Below are 27,658 nucleotides of genomic sequence, written 5' to 3'. Positions count from 1 at the left end.
GTGAGTTTTAACTCAGTAACTGCAATACCTTCAAGTCTTTAGCATATGAAGATAAACCACGAACTCTGAAATCTGTATTTCTATCAAAAATCAAAAATATCTTGAAGTGTAGTAACAGCACAAGAGTACTTGAATCCTGTCGATAACTCAATACAGCATTTATGGCAAAAAGTGCAGCTAACACAATAAATTCTTTTGTTCTTTTGTTAACAAAAGCCATTAAGGTAGATTCGTGTCTCTCATGATATTATCGTCACTCAATCATTCAAGGTAGACTCTTCTCCTCACTACCCGTCCTTCCACGTGTGGCCCCTTTTTTTTTGCTGCTCAACCCCCACTCACCCACCAACCCGCCCACCCTCCCACCCTTTACGCTGACATACATCTGAGCAGGACCCTGCACCTTTTGTCTTGGGCTCCCTCTTTGTTAGCAGCTGGTGGACAGAGCAGCAGCATCATGTCTACCTTTACAGTAACACTGCAGGGACAACACATTTGGTACGCTGCAACACATCAGACGTTACATTTCCCACAATGCAGGAGAGAATGAATGAACGGAGACTGTCATGTGGTTATGTGTCATTTTATTGTTTTGCTTTGCTTTTATTAGATTTAATTTAGTAATAAACCTTTAGGGGAATGTCATCACTTTTATTTAGAATAATGACTGGGAAGGTTTCAATAATTATAATTTAATGTTTTATTATTGGTGTATTTAAATATACATATATATGTGTTTGTATGTATTTAATATTGTGATGTGCAAATCTAAATATATATATATATATAATAATATATAGAGATCAATCAATCTATTTATCTATCTACGTGTATCTGGTTTGAAGTGTGAAGCAGCAGCATCACCACCAAAGTGAACTGCAGATAACCCCATGACGTGGCAGACACAGTATGGAAAGCCTATATAAAATTCAGGGTGCCCGCATGTTTCTGGTGGTGGTCTGAGCCGCTGATAAGGCTTTGCAGGCTATCTGACTTCAGTCTAGATGAAGGATGAGCTTCTCAGACATAGACGTTGTCCATCCTGCTGATGCTCCCTCGTCTCATCGTAAACTCTTGTGCACCCTCTGGTGCTTGCTAGTCTCCCAAACTTCTTTGTGTAGCCTGCTTTGCAGATTGTCTTCCTTGTCTGTGTGGTTGCTCATTATTCAGAGACAGACGGATCTCAGGTCATCTGCAGCTGCAGCAAAGGAGAAGCAGGAAAGATGGCGATCATCCATTAGACCGACCGGGCGCACGCATGAAATACGAGGACAACTTTTGGGAGGATCGCTTGAGGAGAAGATTGTACCAGTGAGTGTTACCTCTTGCACTATATTTCCAGTTTCGCCAAGATTTCGGCTGGGCTTTCAAGGTCTGCGAGAACGTCGGTATGGTAGATCATGGGATATAATTTGGAGAGCGCCTCGTGAATGACCTGGAAAGAGCTGATCCCCCCCTTTTCTCTTTTTAGTCCATGTCCAGTCGACTTGGGAGAGGAAGCCGGGGGCGAGATTTTTTAGTCGGGTAGGCTCTCCGGCTGGCACCCATGCAGCCAAAGTCAAGTGGGTCTTCTCGTTTCCTAGTTAATATCCTAACCAACCCACCGCTTCCTCGCTATGTCGCCTTTCGGTTTGTTGTCAAAGTGACACAAGGAAATGGACGCGGCGGTGTAACGAGGCTCGGCTGCGTGTTTGGAGCAGCACAGGAGCGGAGTGGTTTTGTTATTCTGACATGTCTGGTCAGGGGAATTACTGGACACGGCTGTGCGTCCCCGTCCCCCCCCCCCCCCCCACTCCTTTACTCCGTCTCCGGCCGTGCGTGTTGTTGCGCGTTAGCTTCATGGAGAAGCCATTGCACGGATTGCTCTCCTCTCCCAACCAGCCTCCATTAGCGACACAGAGGAGCTGGCATAGCCGCTGGTCCAGTCCAGTCACACACACACACACACACACACACACACACACACACACCATGAAAGCCATGTCCAGGGTGAGGAGGCTAACTGTGCCACACACGCTCCTCTCCATTTTAAAAAAAAGAAACCTTATCTGGTGGCGATTTTGACTCCACAGGGTTGGAGCCAGATATCTGTGGATGGTGGTGAATACAGTGTAGTTTAGTGTCTGTTTAATTCTAGTGTTTTGTTTTTGTTCTTCTCTGCTACATTGTGTCCTCCCCCCCCCCCCCCTCTGCACTGTTTGGATGCCTGTTTGCTGTCACTGCTCTCAAGTCAGGTATGTCACACTAGTAGGGCTTCACCATAAAATGGAGGAAAGCAGATGAGTCTCCAAGGAGAGAGCCCTGGAGTCAGACAGGCAGGATCCCTCACGCCAGAACAAAGGTTGTGTTCAAAACTGATTGGCCACCACCTCTCTCTCTCCTTCTCCTTCTTCTTCTTCTTCCTCTTCTTCTGCTTGTTTTTCTGCTTTTTCAGCTCGGAAGTTTAGGGCTGCTAGAGGAAGCAGAAGAACTCTGAAAAAAGTGAGGTTAGATCCTTTAGCGGGGCTTTCAAGGTCAACTTCTGCGTTTTTCTGGCTCCATGAACGTGCTGCTTCCATTTGACACAATTAAACACGATTTGGTTGGGAAGTGTGCAGGAGTTTTACTCGGGGAAAGGTTCGCAGCTGCCACTTTTTTTGGGGCAGTATGTGTCTGCGACTGTGATGGCTGAGGGACACATGGATGAGATAGGAATTTCAATGCTGAATAATGCAGTGTTTTGGCCGTGCAGGTAGTTAATGTTCAACAATGTGGTCTCAACACACACACACACACACTCTCTGTCTCTCTCTGTGTGTGTGTGTGTGTGTGACTGAGTGAAGTAATGGCTGTTACTGTTTCTTAAAGGAAGTTCTCAAGATGATTCTTGTTTTATGCTTTGGATGAACTTTTGATTAAATTAGAGCTCGGTGTTGTTATCTCAACACTCCTAGGCTTTAAAAAACACAATTTAGTGTTCTGGTTAATATGTCTCGCTCATAATTTGTTGACTAATTATTTACAGAGGGGCTCTCTTGCTGTTTATTGGGTGTCACATGTGCCTGGTGTTGAGACATTGTGGTTTTTTTTTTTTCATTTGCCGTTTCAAGTGCGTTTTATTACTTGAAAAGTTATTTGCATTAATGGATTTGGTTGTTGGTCATTTATTAACAGGCGTCATGCTGTAATTTCTGTGTCCACTGTCCAGCCTTAGGTAATATTTCACACGTTATATCCTAAAGGTGTCTGTTGACCAGTTTGTCAGGAGAGTGAAGGTGTGTTGTGTTTGCAAGCTGTTGTGTGTTTGTGTGACAGTTGCTCTACGTGTGTGTGTGTGTGTGTGTGTGTGTGTGTGTGTGTGCGTGTGTGAATGTTAGTGTGGCTATGCTACGCTCTGCAGTTCCCCTGGCCACTGTGTGAAATCTTGCTGACAAGGAGACTGTGAGCTTGACACACTGTGCTGCGACAATGCTGGGGCTGAGAAGAGCAATCAAAATGGTGGCGATGCTCCTTCTCCCTGGCGTGGCAGGGCAAACAGGTTCTCAAGGAGGAGCTGATAGAGGACAGGAATCTGCTGCAGTCAACACAATTGTCTCACAGACGGCTGCAATGGATCTACTGTAGTGTGCTGGATGGTGGATTTTCTGCAAACGTGTCCAGTGATTTAGCTCTGGATGTGCTTGTGACATTTTTATTTATTTTTTATTTTTTTGAAGAAAGCCTCTACAGTCCACACACCTCATCTCTGACACGTTGCACCTTGGCTTTTTTTTGCTCCCAGGGTTGCTGTTGTAACTTTCACAAGTCTTCAACACATTATTGCATATTCATGCCACACTAGTAGCTAATCTGTGTGTTGTCAGTTTAACTAATCAGTTAAGGTCATGTGGGTTAGGGCTGTTTGTTTTGGCTGTGGCAGTGATGGCATTTCCAGTAGGTTGTGTTATAATAAAATGAGGCTGGATTACCAATAGAGACCACTGATAAGGGGCCCCGCTCTGTTGTAGGCCCCTCAATGTCACCAGGTTCTCTATGTGGTAGTTATATTGTTGTAATTGTGAATGATTCATTACACATTTGTCTGGTAATATGCATTAATGTAGCACAATTAAAAACTGAAAAACACATGGCCTTGAAGTGTCTCCAGCATTTTTACCTTATCTTATCTAATGTCTAAATAGAAGATCTTCGTTTAAATTGTACTAATTTGGCAGGAAGTAACTAATCTTTCAAATTAAAATGCCATCTTTTCTGGTTCCAGTTTCTCCAGTATGAGGATTTGATTTTTCTTTGTCTTAGTAAATTGAATGTTGTTTAATTGTAGACCTGTGTTAGCTTGGGCTCTGGCTAGTTGGGATGGCCATTTATCACTTTTTTGAGATATAAAGATTAATCAGTTAAGAGAAAATGATCATCAGATGAATCATTAGTTGCAGCTTTACTTAAATGATCCTTATGTGTTTTAGTTGATGCACGTTTACATATTCCTTAGACAACTTTGTGTTTTATCACAAACTAACCTGGGGCTGGATTGAACTCCAGCACAGACATATTGTTTGGTGTCTCTCACTCTAGCAAAATGTTTTGGGGGCACACGTGTATGGAGGAACTCAATGGGGGCTCCACCACCTCATTTTTGGCTTCTTAGTTGTTTTTTCTGGTTCTGCATCAGCTCCATTCTGTACTACAGACCAAAACATCTACTGTAAATGCTTCTTAGGTTGACGAATTAACTTAACAGTTGGTGAGATATTTACTGTCCATTGAATTAATGAGTGGATAAGATAAGTGTTTTGTAACATGACACAATTGTCATGAAACATTTATGCTTTATTTTTATATTGACACATCCAGGTTAATTGAAATTTCATAGCTGAAATCCACGACTGACTAAATATTTGTACTGGGAGTATTACAACTCTGTCCACATCCAAATGAAACTGGCTGACTTTTACCTCTGAATGAAATATTTAATACACATTGTTGCTGCAGTTGAGCTTTAAGGTGACAGGGCAAAACCGAACAGTGGTAGATACTTTTAGAAAAAAAAAAATTACATAACAGGATTTTTGCAAGGTATTTCAGGATTACTCTAAAAAAGCTCGGCAGAGAGGACAGAGGATTAAACAAGAGAGACTTCTGTGATGGTTTGAACGCTGGAAGGAAGTGGTTGTGAAGCTCATCACTCACTTTGATACTCGTTCTGTGTCTTTTGGCCTCACACATGCACTAACACACAACCTCTCTCTCTCTCCTTCTCTTCCTCTCTCTCATTCACTCACTCACATTGGGTGATGCACTCTCCATTCTTCTGTACCTGGGGCACTGAAGAAGGCTGGGGAGACGCACAAAAGCAAATTGAAATGCTCCAGTGAGTGCTTTCTTGACATGATGCATGGCTCATGAGATGCAGCCTGGCCCTGCTGCTACACTTTGTGAGCGTGCTGAAACACACAAGCCCAACATCCAAAACACTAGTCGCACAGTAGAGCACAAACCACATTTCTTTCTTGATTTAGCTGCAAAATGTGATTGTGCTCACATGTGTTTCAATCCACCACGTTTTGTGCAATTATTTAATGCTGTGTACCTCAGCATAGGGCTCTGTGAAAAAAAAACCAAACTGAAAAGCAACATCTAGTCTGGGTTTAAATGGAACAAGGAAGTGGCTCGCTTGAGGTGTCATTCCAGTTTCTGTTGTCAGTTGCCACGTTACACTGCTGCAGAACTGGTTCCTCCTCTCTGCTTTCCATCAGAACATCAACATTTCAATGCTGACTTTCCCCTTCTGGAAAAAAGGTGTGCAGCTCAGCTAATATCTGACTGTATCTTTAGGCTTTGTCAGCATAGATACATAAAATATATAGGCAACTAGTTTTATAGAAGATGAAGACTTCAGACAGAGTGGCCATGGTGATGAGACTGTTTGTCCAGTGGGATAAATTTAAGCCATCTGTATGTCAGGTTTCTAGCCTAAACTCAGGGTTAATGCCCCTCTCTAATAAGACACAGTGAACAAACTCTGTCAGCCTTGAGCTGCCTGTGGTGGAAAAAAATTCAGAATTCTTTGGAGACGCCCGTTCCTTGGGCAGTGTGGTGCCACCAGACAAGGCCTTCATTGAGCAGGAACAGGAGTGGTCTTGTAGAAGGGATCCACACTGGCTCGGCCTACGAAGCAACAGAGCTGTCCAAGGACGATTAAATATTTAAGAGCTTGGAAAGGAGGTCTCGGTGGTAAGTTAATATTGATGGGTCTCTCATCTTTCCCTTTCTCAAACTTGTTGAGTTGACTCACGAGGTCAGTTTGGTGATCCTGAAGAGTAGCTTCACTGCTCTTTTTAGATAAACCTGACAGTAGATTTAAAATGATCTTCATGGCAAAGCATTTCCTGCAATGTTTCTGCAAGAAATCTGACTGACTTTGACTTTTGGCTCTTTTTTTTTTTTTTTTTGAAGTCTTCCATGTCTTCTTTTGGTCACTCTGAAATGCACCATCCTGACTAGCTTGTAACCTCACCCACTCCCTGTAACTGTAGTAACTGCCATGCCAGACAAGGAAGTCAGCATTGCAGTGTTTTCTGGCAGTTGTCCACCGCGTGCCACTTACAAGAAACCCTTCAGTGCATCCCAGTGTTTTCTTGTTATCCTTTTGTTCTGGAATGAGATACTGCTCAAGGCATTTCAGCAGAGAGAAGAAAATTTAAATTAAATTAAAGATTTTAAACTTTGCATTAAGATAAGAGGCTTCTGTAGGAAATGGTTTTATTCAAAGTGAGAAGAAGTCGTATCATGTTTACTGGGTGACCAGTGAGGACTTTTTTTGGTGCATGTTTTGGGCATTGAGCGCTGACGTTCTTCACAAATGCTGTTTGAGATAATACAGAACTTATTTGAGGCAGCACCAAATTGGTTTTCATCAGGAAATGGTTTCCTAAGAGAGATGGACTACAAGGCTGCATGGAATGTTAGGTTTCCTGGAGTGATTGTCCTTGTGGAAAAACACTTCCTGGTTTCTCTCCAGTATCTGTCCTTGACACCCTTCACTTATTTATTCAGCCCACAAACCTACATGTTTCAGTTTTAGGAGCATGTTTCCAGTCTCATACTGTAAGTCTGACTGTGAACATGTGCGGTTTATACTTACTGTATGGATCGTGTGCTTTGTGCTGTAGCCTACTTGCACAAGAGCTTGATAAAATTCCTTTTCGGAGAGTTTTGTCTCTTCAAGCTCGAGGGAAGAAACCTCTTGAGGAAAACCAAATATATCTACCTATTCATTCCCATATAAAATTGCAAAAATAATCACGCCCTGGGCTATTAATTAAAATGTGCACTTAATCATTTTTGCATGGAATATTTAATCATGTTGCCAAGGGTTGCCCCAAGTTTTATCTCCTATGCTTTTCAGTGTAAGGAAAGGATTTACCTTAAAAGTGTTTAGAACATGTTGCATCTGCAGAAGTTTACACATAACATGTCAAAGTTCTATATGACAGGGTCATTTGAAAGCTCCATATTTAGACGCACAATCATCAGATCTCTTAAGCTTGTGAAGAACAACAGAGCCGCACTGTAGGTGGCCATCTTTGCAGTGAGCAAAACCACACATCTCACTTCTGCTTTTGCTGACTGCCATGACAGTCTGCAGAGGGGAAGTTGCTCACTCAGGTCTGTCCTCTTAAAGTTAAACACTTCCATCTGTGTAACAAGATAGCAGAGTGAGCAGCTCCACTCAGCTGAGCTGGACAGTCAAAGACCTTGAGGAGCACAAAATGGTGGATGGCCATGCCACTGATACTCCAGCGTGATTGGCTGTGTCTCCTTGGCCACAGTGGGGCTGGCTATGTGAAATGGAGTCCTCTGTGTGGAGCATTGGCCCAGCCTCAGCTCAGCTCTGATGCAGAAGATAATTCTGTCAGCCCCAAGAGAGAGAGAGAGAGAGCGAGAGAGAGAGAGAGAGGAAAGAGCAGCCAAGTGAGGTGACTATACTAAAAGAAGGTTGAGCAGTAGACTTCCAGAGAACTCAAGTCGTGCATATCTGCTCGCTTCCTCCTGCACCCGCCAAGTTATTTGAGTTCTTTGTGTTTCTGACTTCTGTTAATGACTGCATGTTATTCATATCAATTTTATCATCATTAGCTGATTCTTTTATTAAACAACAAGGAGTGATGAGAGGGACTATGAATGAATGAGCATTCATAATCTAACCTTCACACCCAGCAGCCTTTAGCTCAGAGATTTACCAGCCCCCTGTTTTGTTGCCTTGTGAAAATTTCGTTCTTGAAGGTCACATAAATATCTCTGAAGGCTCTTGATTGAAACGTAAATGCAGGAGATGAAAAGCGCTACAAGCAGTATATTTTGAATGTTTGAATATTTTTTGTTTGTTTGTTTTGTTTTCATCATGACAACCTGAAGACAGGAGCCACATGGAAGATGGCCCTTAATGGTTGTCTGCTCCTAATCTGCTCAGTCATTATCTTCAGTGCAAAAGAGGGCAAATGCTACTACCGAGTGCAGTCTGTTGCACATGTCCCCCTTTCCAGGAGGAACAATCTGATCCCTTTACTGAGCACCAAGGCTATCCTTGGAGCAAGCTTACTCGTACCATGGTGGCCAGCTTCTTTCCTTTTTTCATGCAGCTATAGAGAGAGAAATGTGAAATTAGCAAGATGGACTTCTTGGAAAGGAAATATTTTGTAAATTAATTATTAAGAATAAGAAAAAGAAGAGCGAGTGCATTGATATTGGGTTTTAAAGGCTGTTTAATAGTGGGTGATGTCAGGTATCCAACCATCTGTCAGAGAGACAGACTGACCTTGCAGTATGGATGACCCCGACATAAAATAGAAAGTTATCTTCTTTTCCGGGGACGGGTATTGCAACTGAAAGCCAATGCTAATGGCATTCCTTACTCTCTCTTTCAGCTTCTCTGTCTTTCTTTTTGATGTTGAAGGCCTCAGTCAGCAGTGTACTTTGAGGTCCAAAGATCAAAATCCTTCAATCTTCTAGGCTCTGCTCGTTGTCCTTTATTACCGAGGTGGCGCATGTTCATATTGTGTAATGCATTTGCTTTGATGTAGTTTTAGATTAGATCTTGAGTGTGATAATAATACATAAACCAGATTAAGGGGCAGTAACAGTATCTAACCATTCATTCTTGCAATGACAGTCCTAGCTTTCTGTCAACTCAGTGGGATAATGGCAGGTTTACATAGAGTAGTTCTTCACCCAGAATCACACAGGGTTGTCTGGGCCTGCTGCAGTAAGATGTTTTTTTTTTTTTGTATGCCCTCTGAATGTGACACTGCTAGTGTAGGTCAAGCTGCAGACAGATCAGCAAAGCTCACTGGATTGCAGTGAATGAAAAACTCTGCACCTGTATTTACCAGTCCTCTGAGACAATCCAGGATTACTGAGCTGCGTTCACAAAAAAAAAAAAAAAATCTTTTTTTTTTCTCATTCATTCAGTTAAAGTAACTAGTAAAATAAACACAAAAAGCTACTGTTTGGATTCTCTCTGTGCTAACAATAGGAAGTCTCTTGCGTAAGTACAGTATATGCATACCTTGGTAATTTGTTGTTGTAATGGTGTTAGGTGTCAATCGGTTTGATTTAAAACTATAAAGTGAGCTTAGTTTGCTTAAATCAAGTGCATTTATTATAATTATATCAAATAAAACTAGACTTTTAATCAATGTCACAGTGGACAGAGAGAAGCATGGAACCAAAGCAACATTTTTGAGATGTTACTGTTGAATACTGAGGAAAAAAACAAAACAAAAAAACTGATTAAATTTAAGACTTTGATTTTTTTTTTTTTTTTTTTTTTTTTTGTTCTTTCTGTAGCACAGATGAACATCCAGGCTTCAAGAATAATGGCACTATCATGGCCTTATCTAGAGCAGCTCATCTTTCTATGATGGATGGTCACGTAAAGAGGAAGCTCTAAAGGAAAAAGCACCAAGAGGTCAACAGCAAGCTAAAAATAACTGTATAAAGAGTCTGTGCAAGATGTGTACTTAGCAGGAGTTGTATGTGTTCCACACACTTCTAAGCTGAGGGTTAGAGCACGACAGTATGACAGCGTCTTATCAAAAAGCACAAGTTGATTTTGTAAGAATGTCAAATTCCCATGAGATAATTAATTAAATAATAATTAAGGAAATTGTAGTCTGATGAAACCAATATACAGGGGCAATTAAAAAAGTAAAACAGCCTTACCTATTTCTCAGGAGGAATTTATCATAAAATATGACTTTATCTTAGTCTCCAAAAGACAAATTAAGCTAAAAGCACACAAACATTCATTTGTGGTTTTCGGTTGCTATAATCTTCAATGTCTTTATTTAGCACACCCATTAAGCATAGTACTAGTGGAAAAAGTAATGAACCCTTGGATTTAATACCTGGTTGAACCTCTCTTACCGCACTAACCTCAAACATATATTTCCTGTTGCTGCCTATCAGACCTGCACAGTGTTAGGAGGTCATTCTTACTTACAGAACAGCTTCAGCTCAGATATTGTCAGGATGTCTGGGGTGAACAACTCTCTTGAGCCTATTCTACTGTGTCTTACATTATACATACTTGCCAGCTTCAAACTTTAATTAGCTTTTGTTGATGTCATTACCTGAAGTATACTTAGATTAAAGAGTTAGATTTGACCACATTTTGATTCAAACTTATACATAAATGCAGATTTATCCAAAGGGTGAACTTACCTTCACCTGTCAGTGTAGACTGTTGATGTAATTTCCTAAATATGGAGCAGTAGAACATGAACTACACGTCGTCACCTTAAGGGCAAGGTCTACTGCAACATACACTGGTGGCCTTTTAATACTTCACAGGTTTTGTGTAGGTTAAGGCTAGAGAGGAGGATTATAAGAGACTAAGATATGTTGGGGGAATGAAAATAACCTAAATCCACATGTGCAGAAAAGGAAAGTAACCAAAGTAAAGCAAAATATATTTAAAGTCAGACATGTTTAAAATGTGAAATGAAAACAACTGCTTTTAGTGGCTAAATAAGTTACTGTAAATATCTGGGAAGTGGAATCACTTCCTGCCTCCACTGAGCTCAAACTGATCACATCGTAGGGAAACATAACAACAAGTTGCAATTATTAGACAATAGTAAACATTAAAATGTGGTTTAACAGGAGCACCAGTAGAGAACAGAGATCATAGTAGCACAACCCCTGACTGTGTTGACACAAGTAAGAGCATGTCGAGTGCTTAGTAATACAACTTTAAATTTGTAAGATGTATTTCTGATGTTTAAAATGTAAATAATCTGGCTTTAAAGCCAGCTATTTTGCTTCACACACAGATGTTTCCAATGGACATGGAGCTTATGATGGAGTGGTGACTGTGTGTTAGCTGGTTAATGGTTGACCTACTTTTTTGAATGCCATATGCTTCCTGAAACAGATTTGTTGTCAGATTAACGCCAGTGTTTTTAGACAGGGAGGGTAATAATATTATGTGACAATGTTGGTGATTTTGGCCACACTCTGGCTTTCTGGCCTATTCACAGCTGATTGATTCATTATTAATGCGATATGATTGCGGCCTGCTATGAGCTGATCATGCATGTTGATCTTCCAAAACGATCATCACGGCTGCAAAGTAGTCTGAAGTTTGGATTGAATCTAACATAAAGTAATTACTGGTGGCTTTGCTATTGTATTTTATGCTCCTTTCTGTTCTATCTTACATCCCTTTCGTTACATTCCAGTAGATGTCTGATGAATGTTATGACAAAACGTTCATACCGAACATTATTGATTCCTCACACCTCCTCTGGAAAATGCCTGGTCCATTGATCGGGCAGGTGGGATCGATGTCTCATCTCTCTGTATTCAGTCTTCCTTAAATGAGCAGCACCATGTGATCACATCACTTAAGAATGGTCTCTGCTCTGATGACAAAGGTGGTGGTGGTGGTGGGGTTACTGTTGTTCTTATCACACGACAGATGAAACGCAGTTGTAACGAAACAGATATGCCTGTCCGCACTACAGTAATAAGATATGTTTGTTAGATTCAGGTGGTTTAATTGTGGTTTTGTAAATCAATTCCAGTCTTAAAATCCATTAAATTAGATTAGATTATTCACATACTAATACAGCTCTATGTCTACGTACTGTATTTTAATTGTATTATAGGCCAAAGTCTAAATAAGCATGTTTGTTAATATGTATGTTCATTCATTTCTAAAATTATTCTTTATTAAATATACAGTTTATGTATGCTACACTACTATAGATAAAATAGTGCGATGATTCCGAGGACTAATATTTCTTTCTACTCTTTATTAGTATTAGATTTAGATTTATAAAGCAGAAATAAAGCAACATGACAAAGATTTTAGTGTTATGTTAGTGGCTCTGTGAGACTAACTGCTAATGTCAGCATACAGACAAGACGAAGCCAGAGAATCACAGAAGTTAATACAGTTCTTGGGGTGAATATTGTGTGTAGCACATTTTATGCCTTTTCCAGTAGAACAACATCACTCTGTGGAAAACTGTGACACTGTTTTTGAGCAAAATAGGTAAAGAAGGAAAGCTTCATATATAACATAATCATTTACCTTTTCACTCTTGATCATTAAAGGTTCTTGTTGTTTGAAGACCCTGTTTACTGTAGTCTTTGTATCTTCTTGTAGCAGTAGATCAGTTCTGGGTGCAAGGAGATATCACATTGGTGGAACACATTGCTGCTGTAAATACAAGTTAAGATCTATCTGGATTTCGTCTGAACAGCAAGACTGATACTACATATCTACATGTACCTGCCAGGGCACTAACACAATATGAGACTTCCATGCCATGCTGTGGTTCCATCAATATGTTTTTCTTCATTGGAGAGATGAGGCAGTGGCACAGTATTGGAATATGAAGGTCAGTCAGGTCAGACCAGCTTTTCTCTTTTGAACCAGTGTTATCTGCTACAGTGCCGACAGATAAAAGCCTGACTGTGAGCCAACAAGGGTGTAAGCTGCACGCAGGCTACGAACCAGACGCTGTTATTTTGGCTGGCTTGCATTGAGGACACCGTTTTTAATCTGAACCAAAATAACTTTAAAAGTGTGTATTAAGAAATTCTTGGGAGTTCCTTTTGGGGGGGATAATGTTCTGTGACACATTCAGATCCAACTCACTTTAATGTGTATTCTGAGACCTTCAGGTGAGGCTAAGCCATGAAAAACCCACAAGTTAACGTTGGATTACAGACCTCTGTGTGCGTTTGAGGTGATGATGGTGCGGAGCGGCCGGGTGCCTATGTGCATATGCAAGCTGTCTCGAATGAATGTTGTGCATACACGGCAGTGAACTGAAGCACATGCACAAATGGCTGAATGTTAGCTGACAGTATAAACGTTAATTATGCTTCCTGGTAACCCCTTGGCTGTGGTTACAGGCCCTGTGGCAGCTCTGTCTGTTCACTATAAACAACACAGCAGGAATAAGGTTAGATTATATCATAAATGTGTCTGATACCATGTTTTAGTTTTTACTTATTAACCTTTGGATTTGGTTTCTAAGTCTAGAGAGGAAGATCTCATTCTACTCTGTTAGACTCCTATTTGCAAAATGCGTCTGTATTTATTCATTTATATGTTTATTGAGCTGCTATGGCTGAAAACGATGCAATGAGATCAGTGAGAGTGAACCAAAACCATGTATATGCTGGGCAGTGGACAGCTAAATTAAACAATTAGCTGTAACACCACAAACGGCTTCCAGGAAGGTTTAATGGTAAATTCTATGAAATGTTACCAGTAAAATTTGAAAGAGCGAGGTAAACAGTTTCACACATTAACACACACATTGTATGTATGTGTGCATGTGGTTCAGGACGATGCTAAGGCCGCGTGAGTTCACTACAGCTTGAACTGAAATGTTATAAGATTTCCTACAGATGTGGAAGAAGTGACTCAGTAGTCGTCATGCTCAGTCGGTGTCTGTGGTGGCTCTATTTGTAACTCAAGGCTGCCTTGATGGTCATGGCAGACACTTTGACTGATTTGCACCTGTTAATTTGTCCTCTGTAAACACATAGTGTTGCTTTTATTTTATTCTCCTCTCACAGTGAGAAGATTTGACATGTTTTCTGAAACATTGCAATATCACTGGAGTTTGCACATTGCTTGTTTTACACCTTTCTACAAGTTTAGGCAAAGAGTCTTCGTAGTCAGGATTTTCACTCACTCTTCTTTGCAGATCACTTCGAGTTCTCCGATAGTTTTAGTCACACACAGCATGATGAAGTTCTGCCTACAGATTTTTAATTATGTTCTCAAGTCAGAGGACAGTAAGGGCCATTCAGAAAGCTTTGTCTTATTTGGTCTCAAGTAGTTTGTGGTCGATTTTCAGGTCTGCTTTGTATCTCTGTCCAGTTGCAGAAGCCAACCTCTTTTCAGTTTTATTCTCCTGACTGAGTTGAAACTGGCTGCCACACACACCCAACCCCCCTCCACCTTCTTTACAGTGGGCAGTCCATAATGTGTTTGGTCCATGAAATGCTTCTCCTTTTTTTTTTTTTTTTTTTTTTTTTTCTACAAACATACCTTTGTTGAAGATGTCCAGAGAGATCGATTATAACGTGATCTGTACACTTACAGCACTTGTTCCCAAAATGACTCTGGCTTATCCAGATGTTGTTTTGCAAACTTCAGATGCTGACTTATGCGATGATGCTGCATGACGGTTCCATGTAGACCCTGTTTGTGCATCAACACTGCACAGTGGAAGGGTGCACCATCCTGTGTCAGCTACACTTTGCTGCAAATGAGCTTTTTTATCTTTTTACCAGATTCTAATACGACTTTAAATCTTACATCTAATGATGCAGCCATCAGGTGTAGGATGAACACACACACACGCACACATATAAATTGTCTTTGAAACCAAAACCTCGTGTCAGTTTTTCAGCTTTCAAAGTCTTTCAGTTGTATCTAGTAAAGAGAATGATTAAAGGTTTGGTGCCAAAATAAATATTTCTTGCTGCTGCTTGACTGAGCCAATACTTGCATCAGCAGATGTTGGGTTTCAGGACCATGATCCTTCAGTTACAAAGCTTGTGAAAGGCTGAACAGAGGTATGTCATACTGTGAAGAAGACAGGTATTGTTGAAAATTAGTCAAGAGGTCCATGAAGTATACGAGAAATTATTATATGAGAAAGAAGCAAGTACTTCCATTACCTCTCCATATAGGAAGTCCTTTCGTTAGTTTGAAAAGAAATATCTGACCTTTAAGAACCTTTAGCTACACATAATTGCCAACAATACATGGTGTGAGTACCAAAATGTTACTGTAATCGTAAAAATACAATGTCAAACTTGTTAAAGCCCGACTTTTCTCCCCGTCGGTTTCTGTGTAGAGTCTCGTTTTATCATCTGAATGTTATCGCATGGATCCAGAGACACGTAGGAAGATTTGGCACATTCAGGAAAAGCAGGTTGTGCAGTTAAATGTTTACTAAACTTGAAACAAAAAGTGTGATAACAAGGGTGGGTGGGCAGACTTGCACTCACAAGAAAAGAAATACGATAACAAGAAAGACAATGGGGGAAAAAACACAGGTTATGTTGTATTTATTTTTTTGGTTCATATTGTATGAAAGGGAAAATAGTTGTTTAGTGCAGCCGCATGCACTGCACAAGTGTACATGATGTATTATATAAAGCTTTTAATTAATGCCAATATTATCTCTCCTTGAATTTGACTCATTTTATAGTGTCATTGATTTATATATAAATGCACTTGATCCTTAGACATTGCTACATCACTAATATTAAAATAATTTTTTAAAAAAGTTGTGCATTTAACTGCTCATTGCTTTTAATATTTACACCGTGTGTCTAGTTTTACAAAACAACATGCTGCTTTATAACCTGTCTATTTGTCGAACTAAAGTTCATCTAGATTATTTTTATACGCCTACATGATCTGTAAAGGTTTGACTCCTATAGCTGAATAAACATCTGTGTCAAGCAGGTGGACATGAATATAAATTTTTGTCAGACTTTTTAAATTATATCTTTGTTGAGACTGAGTTAGGAAAGGTCATGTAGTATGTGGTGCATGTATCGCATGGCATTATGATTCTGTGTCTTATTTGTGTTTAAGCAACCAGTCAGGACACTATCTGATCCGGTGTGTTGAGTTCTCCATAGCTGCTGACATCAGAGTAAGGGAGGAACCTTCTTGATCTTCAGCTCTTTGTCTCCTGTTTGTGCAAGAGGCCAAATTCTCCGCGGTCGTGTGACGCAACGTTTTCTGCACTTCTCCAGACACAGTGAAATCTTTATCCTCCGCTGCTCTCATCTGAGTCAACCTGGTGAACACAAAGGCCTCAAAAGATCAGAATTAAAAGTACAGCCTGATTGCCTTAGCACTTCTTTCTCTCTCTCTCTCTTGGTTTTATAACTTTCTTGAAACTAAAAATTTATTGATTTTTGTCTGATTTTGTCATCTCATCTCTGGAAAAATCAATTTCCATGACTCTGGCTACCTGCTGTTATTGCCACTGTATTTTTCTTTTAAAAAGCAGGCTGTCATTTTTAATCAATGGGTCATTAATTATTGAGGCTGAGCCGACGAGATGCACGTCCTGTCTTGTTTGGCAGATAAATTATCTGAAGCTAGGATACCTGCCATATCATAATCTAACATATCAGTGGATTTTTCTCTCCCTGACGACATGATATGGTAGCACTAACCAACAGTTAAGGACAAAACCTCTGTACTCCTAATCAGCTTAATGCTGGCTTATTGAAAGGCCTTCTTTCAGACAGAGCAGCTGCTGTCAGCCAGTTTGAGTAGAGGGTGTGTCTGCTGGCAGAGTTCACCGATGCAGAGAGACCAGTTGGTGATTAACAAACGACAGTAGACTTTGGAATCTAGGGAGCCCAGTCTGATGGCTTTGTCCTACGTTGCTTACTACTGAAGGTCTTCCAGGTGGCTCCATCATGCTCTGCACCTCCCTTCTCCTCCCACCCTTCCCCTTCTGCTTCTCTCAGCTCCTTTCTCGTCTTCTCCTCGGGGCTCCGGGTTGCAGAGCTCTGAGATAAAGAAGTTCAGACATGCCTCACATTTTTAGACCCCCTTGTGGAACGTACTTGGCAGCTCCTAGAAGTCGCATTTGCTATATTTCTTTCCACAAAGTGTTGGTGCATGCCATTCGCTCTGACCTATTCTGTCTTTCTTTAGAACAGGGATTCTAGCATTTCTCTGAAAATCTCTTGACGTGAGAGATAATGTCCCTGAGAAATGAAAGGACTAGGCAAAGTCAGGCTGGCAAGAGTGTGAGATGTTTTCTGCTGAGCTGTGTGGGCAGAGGACTTGGGTACAGCACTGTACATCTGGCAGATAGATTTCTGTCAGCAGCTCTCCAGTGACAGGCTGCCTCCCTTTGAGGAAGAGGATCAGATCTGTGGGTCCATGTTGTGTGCTGGCTGAACACCTAAGCACACATAGTCAGCTCCTAAAATGGCTGCCCTTGAAGCACAGCTCAGAGGAGGATCTGAGCAGCTCAGTCGCTCCCTGTTAGAGCCCCAGCTGACTAGATGAAAGCAGTTACACAATCTTACCCATTAACTTGGTGTGGCGCGGGGACTGACTGGCTGAAAAGATAGAGCCAACTCTAAGGCAGATGGTGGTTGTGTAGGAGCCTTTTTTTCCCCAGGCATTCCTCTCCCCTCCTTCTCCTAGAGGATTCTCTTGATATCCATGTCAAGGAACCTGGCATTAGGAGGCAACTTTGTTCAAAACAGCAGTGAACTGCCAAGAGAGCAGGGTGGGGCCCCGTGGTGAGGCTGTAACCTGACCCTGAACAACAATGGATCCCCTGGTCGCTCAGGGACATACTGGCTGCTTGGCCGGCTCACATGGAGCTCTCCACTGGTCTGTTGGGTGTGGGAAGCAGGGCAGGATTCCCAACTGTCTCTCACTGGATGCCACTTGAAATTTCTTGGTTTCATTATTCAGAGCGGTGGTCTGAATTTGATAGTGGTGTTAAGCTATATTTCACTGATATGTGTTCAAATCACAGCACACCTTCCATCACAACATCCAGTTACTATTTTTGCATAGTGTAGTATTGCATAATTTGTCTTAGTGGTTTTTCTAGTGGAATTTACCCTGACAGTGCTTTTGGATGAAAGCATCTGCCAAAATGACTAAATGTAAAAAGACAAATGTGCCTACAGTAATAACACAAAAAATTAATTGATTGAAAAATGAATTATTCATGTCTTTATTAAGAACAACCATTAAAAACCTCACAGCGCGACTGGAAGAAGTATGTGAAGTTACAAAAACATAATAAAAATACGCTTATGTGTGCCATGCCTCACCAAAAGGAGCTTTCAGAGGATCTATGATCAAGAATTGCTGATTTACATAAAACTGGAAAGGGTTACAAAGTGATGTCAAAGACTTTAGGAATTCACCAGTCTAGGAAAACAATCTCTAGGACTGTGGCTACTCTACCAAGAAGTGGGCGGCCAGTCAAAATGACTCCAAGAGCACAACGATCACTCATAAATGATGTAAAGAAACAACCCCGAGTGACAGCCAAAGATTTGAAGGTATCATTAGAAGGCTCATTATTCTGATCAGATTTTATGACAAATAAATGAGAACTATGAACACATACTTTTTCTTGCCACTCCACGTTTGGTTGACTTACCTCTTTCTAATTCCATGTCCCCCAGGTGTTTTTTCTGTGGGCACCATTCTTTATACAACTTTTCATACATGCAGTTGTAAAGAAGTTATCAAAATGTACTGTACTTCATATTAACATTCTTAGTCTTTTATTTATTTGTTTATTTTTTGTAGACAAACTGAAAAATCAATAAAGTCCAAGGGAAACGTAGAACAGCGTTTCACTTATTTGCATAGTTTACTGACCAGCATGTTGACTGTACTTATTCCACCTCTGCTCCAAAGTGGCTCCATAATGCTGCTGCTTTCTAAAAGTGTTCAAGCATAGCAGTAAATTTTAATTATGGTTGTTTTACAGAATCCTGTTAATTATTTAATATTATTTTATCATTCATTTCTTGAATTTTTAATTTTCTTTTATTGTTTGGCCCAGTCAGTGATGAAACATCGTCATCCTCTGTTTTTTTTAACAAATTGAATTGTGATTGCGGTTGTAGCAAAAATGGATTTAGCCAAATTGTAGATGTGCCCAACAATGTTATGTAGACTTGTGTGATTTAGAACAGTGGGTCAAGAAAGGGTCATGCTTGCAGTGTGAACCATTAATCCTCTTTGAATAGATGCAAAATGTTTTGTTTGCCTAATAGAATACACAAATGATTACTAGTTATAGATATAGAAGAAATAAAACTAGAAAACTGATTCTCACCTTTGAGCTGTAGTTAGCATTTCTTATTGTGGATTTTTGTAATCTCACTGCAGTATATGCTTTGTGTGTGTGTGTGTGTGTGTGCGTGTGCTTCTGTGTGTATGTGTTGTTTTAGCTCTCTATTTCAACTTTCCTGCAGCTGATATTAATATGAGGGATGGGCACACTAGGTTATATATCAAGGAGGTAAAGAGGTGTGTACTCAGAACAGCTTTAATCCATATTCAGCTGTGTGCATGTTTAAATACTGTATGTTCAGACCTGGAAAGTGTTGTGTTTTTTATGGAACCTCTTATCATCCTGAAATATGGAGACTTGAAGGACCAGTTTTTGTGCCACAGTATACACCTGGTCCTGTAACGGCCTCATATTGTAAGTGGTGATGATTATGCGTCCATGGAGAGCAGTTATCAGACCTAAAACAGACCTACCCATACTATTACAGATCCTCCAGACACTTGTTGATACCGTCCTTGTTAGTACGATTAGTAGTCACACAACAAAGTAATTCACCTTTATAGCTGCATCTATTATCTGAACTGCTTATCCTGTTAAGGGTCACTGGGTGCTTGAGCTTGGTACAGACTGGACAGGTCACCAATGTATCACAGGGCTGATATATAGAGACAAGCAACAATTCATTCTCACATTCATCTTTATAGGCAATTTGGAGTCGCTGATTAACCTAACTGTATCTCTTTGATGAAATATGCAGAAAATCCAAAAAAGTATTTCAAGAACATGCAAACTCCACAAAGACCAGTCGAACCACGCTGTGAGGCGGCACTTACTAACCACTCTGCCACTCCAGGCTGCCCCTTCAGAGCTGCATTTAAATGTTAAATATCATTTTCATGTGGTGTTAAAGCTCTGTACAGAATGTTTGATTATTATTTTTTTCTCCAAAAGAACGACACACACCACAATATACGCTTCTTGTCATAAGCTGGTGTAACAAATGAGTAGCTTTGTACTTTTACCTTATATTAGAAACATGAAAAAGACAAATTGATTTTGCAATATTATACATTCTATTCATAATTATAGTTTTTGCTTGACTTGAATTTCACGAACGAGCTGTGAAACGATGGCCCGAACACCGGCTTCCGTTATTCTGGCCAAGCCTGAACTGCAGAGAGGCCCAAAGACATAAAACCTTCATCTCTCAGTTGATTCATCCAATCTTATTTCAGCGCATACAATCTGATAGAATAGTCTGCTCTAAATACTGAGCTGTGGAGCTGCTCTCCAGCTGTTGCTTATCCCAAGGTAATAAAAATGGGACAAATCAGCCCATAATCCCTCCTCAGTCCCTCCATTGTTCTTGGAATGATGGGACTAAAAAAATGGGACCTTCTTAGTATTCTTAGTATAACATCAGCATCTGCTGAATTCTCCTCTTTGTTATGTTTTGTTGGGTTTATGGACAACTCCAACCATAGAGATGGAAAATATTCACATATTTTATATGAATATATGGCACTCTATGTATTTAGGTTGTTCACCGTTATGAGGCAGGAAACCGTTATATATATAAATACACAAATGTATAGTCGTTTTTCTTTTACATTTTTGCAGTAACAAAACGCACATTTTGAAGGCATGCCAGTGACAGATTTGATTTAGAGCTACATCATAATGGTTTCAATATTTCAACATCACACTTTATTCAATGATTGTATTCCTCTCAGCCAAAAGCAATCGTAGAAAACAAATGCATATTATTTGGCGTGTTTATTCATCCTAATTCAAATAAGAACAGTATGTTATCCAAAAAGATTTTCCCCCAGCCTATCCTTAACACATTCTATAAAGATAGAAAACGAGACTCTCCTTTAACAGGATGTCTTTTGAGCACATAATCATGAACATTTGAATGTGTGATATTTTTGTAGGCAGTTGTCTTACTTTTTATGTGGGAAAGGTGTGTCATCCGTCATGCACTTGATTATTCTTTTCACAGCAGGAATTGCTTTTGGTAATGATAGAAGATCATCACCAAGCTCATTTTTATGGAAGGGCATGTTCACAGCAGTGAATATGGAAACATTACAGGATCATTTTAGTCCTAAAGTCTTGAATTGACTTCAGTCTTTAAGCTTTGTCACAGCTCTGTATATATGATTCTTCATTCATATGATTATGATATCTCATAACATTTGCTTCAGTTAGATTTTTATTCACACACATTAACATCAACTCATGCAATTTCATATGTCCTCCTAATTTTTTTTCTTTTTCCCTCTGCAGGTTTCCCTGATTTTCCAGGGAGTGCTCCCCCTTTTTAGTGATGGAGGTATTACAGTGTGACGGCTGTGACTTCCGAGCTGAGTCATATGATGATTTAAAGACCCACATTCAGGAAGTACACACTGTTTTCCTGCAGCCTGCAGATGCAGATGAGTCTGATTCTCTGAAAGATGAAGATGAAGAGGAGGAGGAAGAGGAGGAGTATGAGGATAAGGATGACAAGGATGACAAGGATTATACGCCTCCTAAAGCTGGAATGAGTATGTCTACCACATTAATTTAGATGTTAGAGTTAATTTGAAGAGGATTAGGCAATGTTTTTTTTTTTTGTTTTGTTTCAAAGAACTCTTCAATTTAGAATAATTATATTTTTATTGAGGAGCATAAAATTTTATTAAGTTGTGGCAGAATGTATTAACAGAAACAACAGAAAGTCTAACTGTCAGTGTACTAACTTTACTGCTTCGTGTTTCACACATTCTCTCTTTTTTTAGGCCCCAACTCCACTGACAGTTCCAACCAAACATCACAAAAGCAGACAGCTGAAACCCATCTGCCGTTTTACCAGTGCAAGTTCTGTGTCCGCTACTTCAGATCAAAGTCATTCTTAAGAAACCACACCAAAAAAGTGCATAATGTTGTAGTGGAAGATTCAGATGCAAGTGTCTCCTCACATGCAGCTAAGCCACCCAGTTACACAGTTATAATGCACAATGATCATTCAAAAGTGTATTCCTGTCAGTACTGCACTTACAAGTCTCCACGCAAAGCAAGGATAGTGAAACACCAACTAATGTATCACAACAAAGTTCCCTCAGAGAGTGCTGAAGATGCTTCAGAATATGATGAACACAGGGAGAAGTCTGACTCAGCCAGTGGACTTCTGAAGGGAACATTTGCCTGTGAATGGTGTGACTATCAGACTGATCAAAAGGACAGCTGGACTAATCACGTGGTGAAGGAACACAGTGACAAGGTCAAGATAGTTTCCTGCATTGCAGATCTGGAAGGGGAGGCAAGTGCAAGCTCACCCAAACCAGATTCTCCCTCCTCCTCCCATAGCCCAAATAGATCAAAGACAGGTTTTGCTGATGTTCGTGAAAAAGAGGAGCCAGTAGTGAAAACACCAGAAAGCGCACTGGAGAAGTCAGTCCCAGAGATCTCATCCTTTCAGTATGCACAATTTAGTGCAGCAACACCAAACAGCACAGGATCCTCTATTTTATCCAAAAGATTTGCTTCATCTGATGTCTCCAACAGTGGCATAGATGCTAACCTGCTCAATGATGAAGACTCTCGAAGCAGCTTAGAGGATGACGATGACGAAGAATTGGGTGATATAGATGATCCCAGCTATACTGGAACTCTGTCAGCAGATGCAAAGCAGCTTTTAACAGATGATGATAATAAATTGCTGGAGACTAAAGGAATACCTTTCAGAAAGTACATGAACCGATTTCAGTGCCCGTTTTGCTCCTTCCTCACCATGCACAGACGGAGCATCTCCCGCCACATTGAAAACATTCACCTTTCTGGCAAATCCACAGTTTACAAATGTGACGAATGCCCGTTTATTTGCACCAGCCCTCTAAAATTAGGCACACACAAACAGAGCCACAATTCTTCAGATCTAGAGACCTTGGACCTGACGAGTGATAGTCCAGAACCTCACAATGACAATGCTGCAGAGCCAATTAATGGGGGTAATGTAAGTGCCAAGGTCAACGGAAAAAAGACAACCAGCACTTCGAACGACCAGCAGAACCCACATCGCTGCACGCTCTGCAGCTTTTCCACCACCACTCTGAAAGGTCTGAGGGTTCACCAACAGCATAAGCATTCCTACTGTGATGACCTAGATCCCCCTGGCTTTGAAAACCAGCTGACTGACCAGCCAGACTCTGACGCAGAAGCTTCTCCAATCTTTCTACAAAAAACCCAGACTTCCATTTTAGGACTTGCCACCAAAAAGCCCCTAGTAACAGGGAAAAGAGCCAGGAAGTCTATTAATGACTTGCCTTTGGATTTGTCCTCAGTGAAGAAGAGAACCAGAATTGATGAAATTGCCAGTAACCTTCAGAGTAAGATAAGCCAAAGCCAACAGGACATGATCATAAATCTGGATGACATGGATGATGACGATGTAGGAGAAAGCCATGACGGTGCTGATAAAGATGACAGCAAAAACCCTGTTTTTGCTTACAACCTACAACCACTTCATCCAAGAGAAACTCTCTCTCATGAAGGTGGCAGAATAGGGAAAAGAAAGAGCAACCCGAAGTCAAAGCCTAGAAACATTCCCATATCACTGACTCTCTCGGATGATAGTGAAAATATCTCTGCTGATACTAGTGACTGTGCTGTACAAGAGAACATTGAATACTCAGAAGAACCTGGAACTACGCGTTTCTACTGTAAACACTGTGATTACCACAATAAATCAGCTCGTAGCGTCAGCACCCATTACCAGAGGATGCACCCTTACATCAAGTTCAGCTTTAAGTACATCCTGGACCCCGAGGACCAGAGCGCTGTCTTCCGCTGCTTAGAGTGCTACATTGAATACACAAGTTATAATGATCTACACCAACACTACATGGAACACCACCCCGAAGCAAGCAATGTGCTCAACTTCAACCAGCCCCATCTGTTATACTTGTGCCGCTTTTGTTCATACACAAGCCCCAATGTCAGGAGCCTAATGCCCCATTACCAAAGAATGCATCCCACAGTGAAAATCAACAATGCCATGATCTTCTCCAGCTATATAGTGGAGCAGCCCCACAAAACGGGTGAATCACAAACTCTGAGGGAAATACTTAACTCCGGCCCCAAGACATTTAACTCAGCCACATCAACACCCAGGTCCTCCTCAAGCCCAGTGCCGAAAACCGTTTCCAAAACCCCCGAAGCCAGTGCTGAGTCAGACTCTCTCAAAGAAGCTATTGGTGGTAATGTTGTTGTCTATGATTGTGATGTGTGTTCCTTTGCAAGCCCCAACATGCACTCTGTTTTGGTCCACTACCAAAAGAAACACCCAGAGCAGAAGGCGTCTTATTTCCGTATACAGAAAACCATGAAGGTCATGTCGGTGGATCAGTCGCAGCCTTTGGCCAACTCTTCATTTAATCTCAGCATGTCTACGCCCCCAAAACAATCAAGCGCAGCCCTGTATGGATCAGATGAAGAAATGTACTACTGTAAACACTGCGTGTACAATAACAGGTCGGTTGTTGGTGTGTTGGTTCATTACCAGAAGAGACATCCTGAAGTAAAAGTGACAGCAAAATATATCAAACATGGTGCTCCCACTCCTGGTTTGATAAAATTAATGGATGAATTACAAATTGCAGCGCCCAAACAGTTTTTGAAGCAGTTTCAGAATAATGGTCACGATGGATCTAACAACTCAAGCCCTAAACCAGGAAGTGGTGAGCGAGGTGAGGATGAGTTGTTTTTTTGTCAGCACTGTGACTATGGCAACCGCACTGTAAAAGGAGTACTTATCCACTACCAGAAAAAACATAGAGAAACAAAGGCTAATGCTGATCTTGTGCGTCGTCACACCGCAGTTGTCCGGAGTCAGCGTGAGCGTGCACAGATGGTTCAGTCAGGTAGTGTGTCTTCTGCCGTTATCCCAGCCCCTCCAGACACTGAAAATACTACACCTCTGCGTTCCCTTAAGTGCAGACACTGTTCTTACACATCTCCATATGTCTACGCCCTTAAGAAGCATCTGAAGAAAGAGCACCCCACTGTGAAAGCCACAGCCATGACCATTTTACACTGGGCTTACCAAGATGGCATTCTGGAAGCTGGCTACCACTGCGAATGGTGTATTTACTCCCATTCTGAACCCCAGGGTCTGCTGCTCCATTACCAAAGACGTCATCCTGAGCACAATGTCGATTACACATACATGGCCAGCAAGCTATGGGCTGGACCAGAAACCACCCAACAACCGGGAGGCAATATGGAAACAAAGCATTACAAATGCAGGGACTGTGCCTTTGAGGCCTGCACAATATGGGATATCACCAGTCACTACCAGGCAGTCCACCCCTGGGCCATCAAAGGGGATGAATCAGTGCTTTTGGATATCATCAAAGGGAATGGTTCAGCTGAAAAGACCCACCAGCAGGTTGCCAAAGAACAGTCATCTTTCAATTGCCAGTCTATTGAAGATGATGGAGCAGTGCTCATTACCACCCCACCTCAAGAAAGCAATCCCCATCCTTCCCACCCACGTCTTTCCATCTCAAATAATCCTTACCGGTGTACTGTATGTCTGTCAGAGTACAACAGTCTCCATGGCCTCCTCACTCACTATGGAAAGAAGCACCCAGGCATGAAAGTAAAAGCTGCAGATTTTGCACAGGAAGCAGACATCAATCCCAGTTCTGTGTACAAATGTCGTCACTGTCCATATGTAAACTCTCGCATCCATGGTGTTCTAACTCATTATCAGAAAAGACACCCGTTAGTGAAAGTCACCGCAGAAGACTTTGCAGATGATGTAGAGCAAATCAGTGACTTAAATGAGGGAGATGACAAATGCAAAACTCAAAGGCAGGGCTACGGTGCATACAGATGCAAAATGTGCCCATACACGCACGGGACACTGGAGAAACTCAAAATCCATTATGAGAAATATCACAATCAGTCAGCCTCTGATATGTTCATGCCTTCTCTGACAAATTTCTCTTCCAGTAAAGAAACAGAGCCAATAGCTGAATGCAGTGCTAGTAATATATCAAGCGCAGCCAAAGTCCAGGAGGTCAGTGAATTGGACCTTGCCCTCTCCCAGTTACCCATCAATAAGGCAGAGAAACATGCTGTATTCAAGTGTCAGCTCTGCAAATACTTCTGTTCCACCAGGAAAGGCATTGCGCGCCACTATCGTATCAAGCACAATAATGTTCGTGCTCAGCCAGAGGGTAAAAACAATGTCTTCAAATGTGCTTTGTGTTCATACACAAACCCTATACGCAAAGGCCTGGCAGCACACTACCAGAAGCGCCATGATATTGATGCCTATTATACCCATTGTCTGGCTGCTTCCAAGACTTTGAGTGATAAGCCTAACAAAGTGTTGGCACCCTCACCATCAGAAGGAGACAATTCAGAAATGAGTGAAGACCTGCGATTGGCTGTGGAGAGACGCAGGTGTTCTCTCTGCGCCTTCCAAGCCTTCAGCAGAAAGAGCATTGTCTCACACTACATCAAACGCCATCCAGGTGTCTTCCCCAAGAAGCAGCATTCTAGCAAACTTGGTCGCTATTTTACTGTTATCTATGCCAAAGAACCAGAGAAGATTGATGTTAGTGCAATGGCAGAGGAAGACAAGGAAGTGCTGGAGGTTCCGCTTGACCCTGAGCAGGACAGAGAGGTTGAATGGCTGCCATACAAGTGTCTCAAATGCTTCCAGTTGTCCTTCAGTACAGGCGAGCTGCTCTCTATGCACTACAACGACCACCATGGCATTGACTTAAAGAGAGACTTTGTGGTATCTCCTGGTCCCGAGGATGAGGATTCTGAGCTGTATCAGTGTTCTCACTGTGAACTCAAGTTCCTGGCTCTCCCAGTGCTGGCCAAACATCTACTGAACCACAACGAGGAGTTTGAGAAAAGGGCCATGAGGCAGGAGAGAAGGAGGCAGCTTCTCAGCAAACAGAAAGCTACAGAACTACCTGAGACCAAACTTGAGAAGGTGAGTGGAGATACGTCTTCCTGGATTTTTATAAATCACAGAATAAAACTGCTAAAAAAAAAAAAATTTTAAATCTCAAATCCTGCAAATCATCTGATGCTGGAGTCACAGGTTACTGCTGCTTACATACTACAGATGTTATCTAGAAGTCTCCTAGAAGTACAAGGCTGCCATGACTTTTTAAATATCCATGGAAAACGGCTCATAGTCATGAGTTTAAAAACCCACAGTTTCATCTAGAGTAGTCCATTTCTGCCAAAGGGGAGAGTGAATATATTTATGTATTTTCATTTAGAGCATGATGCTGAAGTGTCATAGTTAGTTT

General features: G+C 41.2%; 1 protein-coding gene across 4 annotated transcripts in view; it reads left to right on the top strand.

Moving 5' to 3' along the window:
• The first annotated feature begins 1,178 nt into the window (after nt 1–1,178).
• The window catches only part of znf462 (zinc finger protein 462), a 39,863-nt gene continuing 13,383 nt past the window's right edge, over nt 1,179–27,658 (top strand). For 2 of the 4 annotated variants that reach the window (XM_026356640.1, XM_026356637.1), the window contains exons 1-3: nt 1,179–1,311; nt 21,624–21,883; nt 22,118–27,333. In XM_026356640.1, coding sequence (XP_026212425.1) covers nt 21,664–21,883; nt 22,118–27,333 — 5,436 coding nt within the window. In that variant the 5' untranslated portion in view covers nt 1,179–1,311; nt 21,624–21,663. Of the gene's footprint in view, nt 1,312–2,294; nt 2,342–6,194; nt 6,214–21,623; nt 21,884–22,117; nt 27,334–27,658 lie in introns of those variants that run through there. The other 2 variants (XM_026356638.1, XM_026356639.1) reach the window with 2 other exon arrangements.

Source organism: Anabas testudineus, chromosome 12, assembly GCF_900324465.2.
Source record: "Anabas testudineus chromosome 12, fAnaTes1.2, whole genome shotgun sequence".
Lineage (NCBI taxonomy): Eukaryota > Metazoa > Chordata > Actinopteri > Anabantiformes > Anabantidae > Anabas > Anabas testudineus.
Note: the sequence above shows the minus strand (reverse complement) of the source record. Positions and strands in the feature narration are given on the sequence as shown.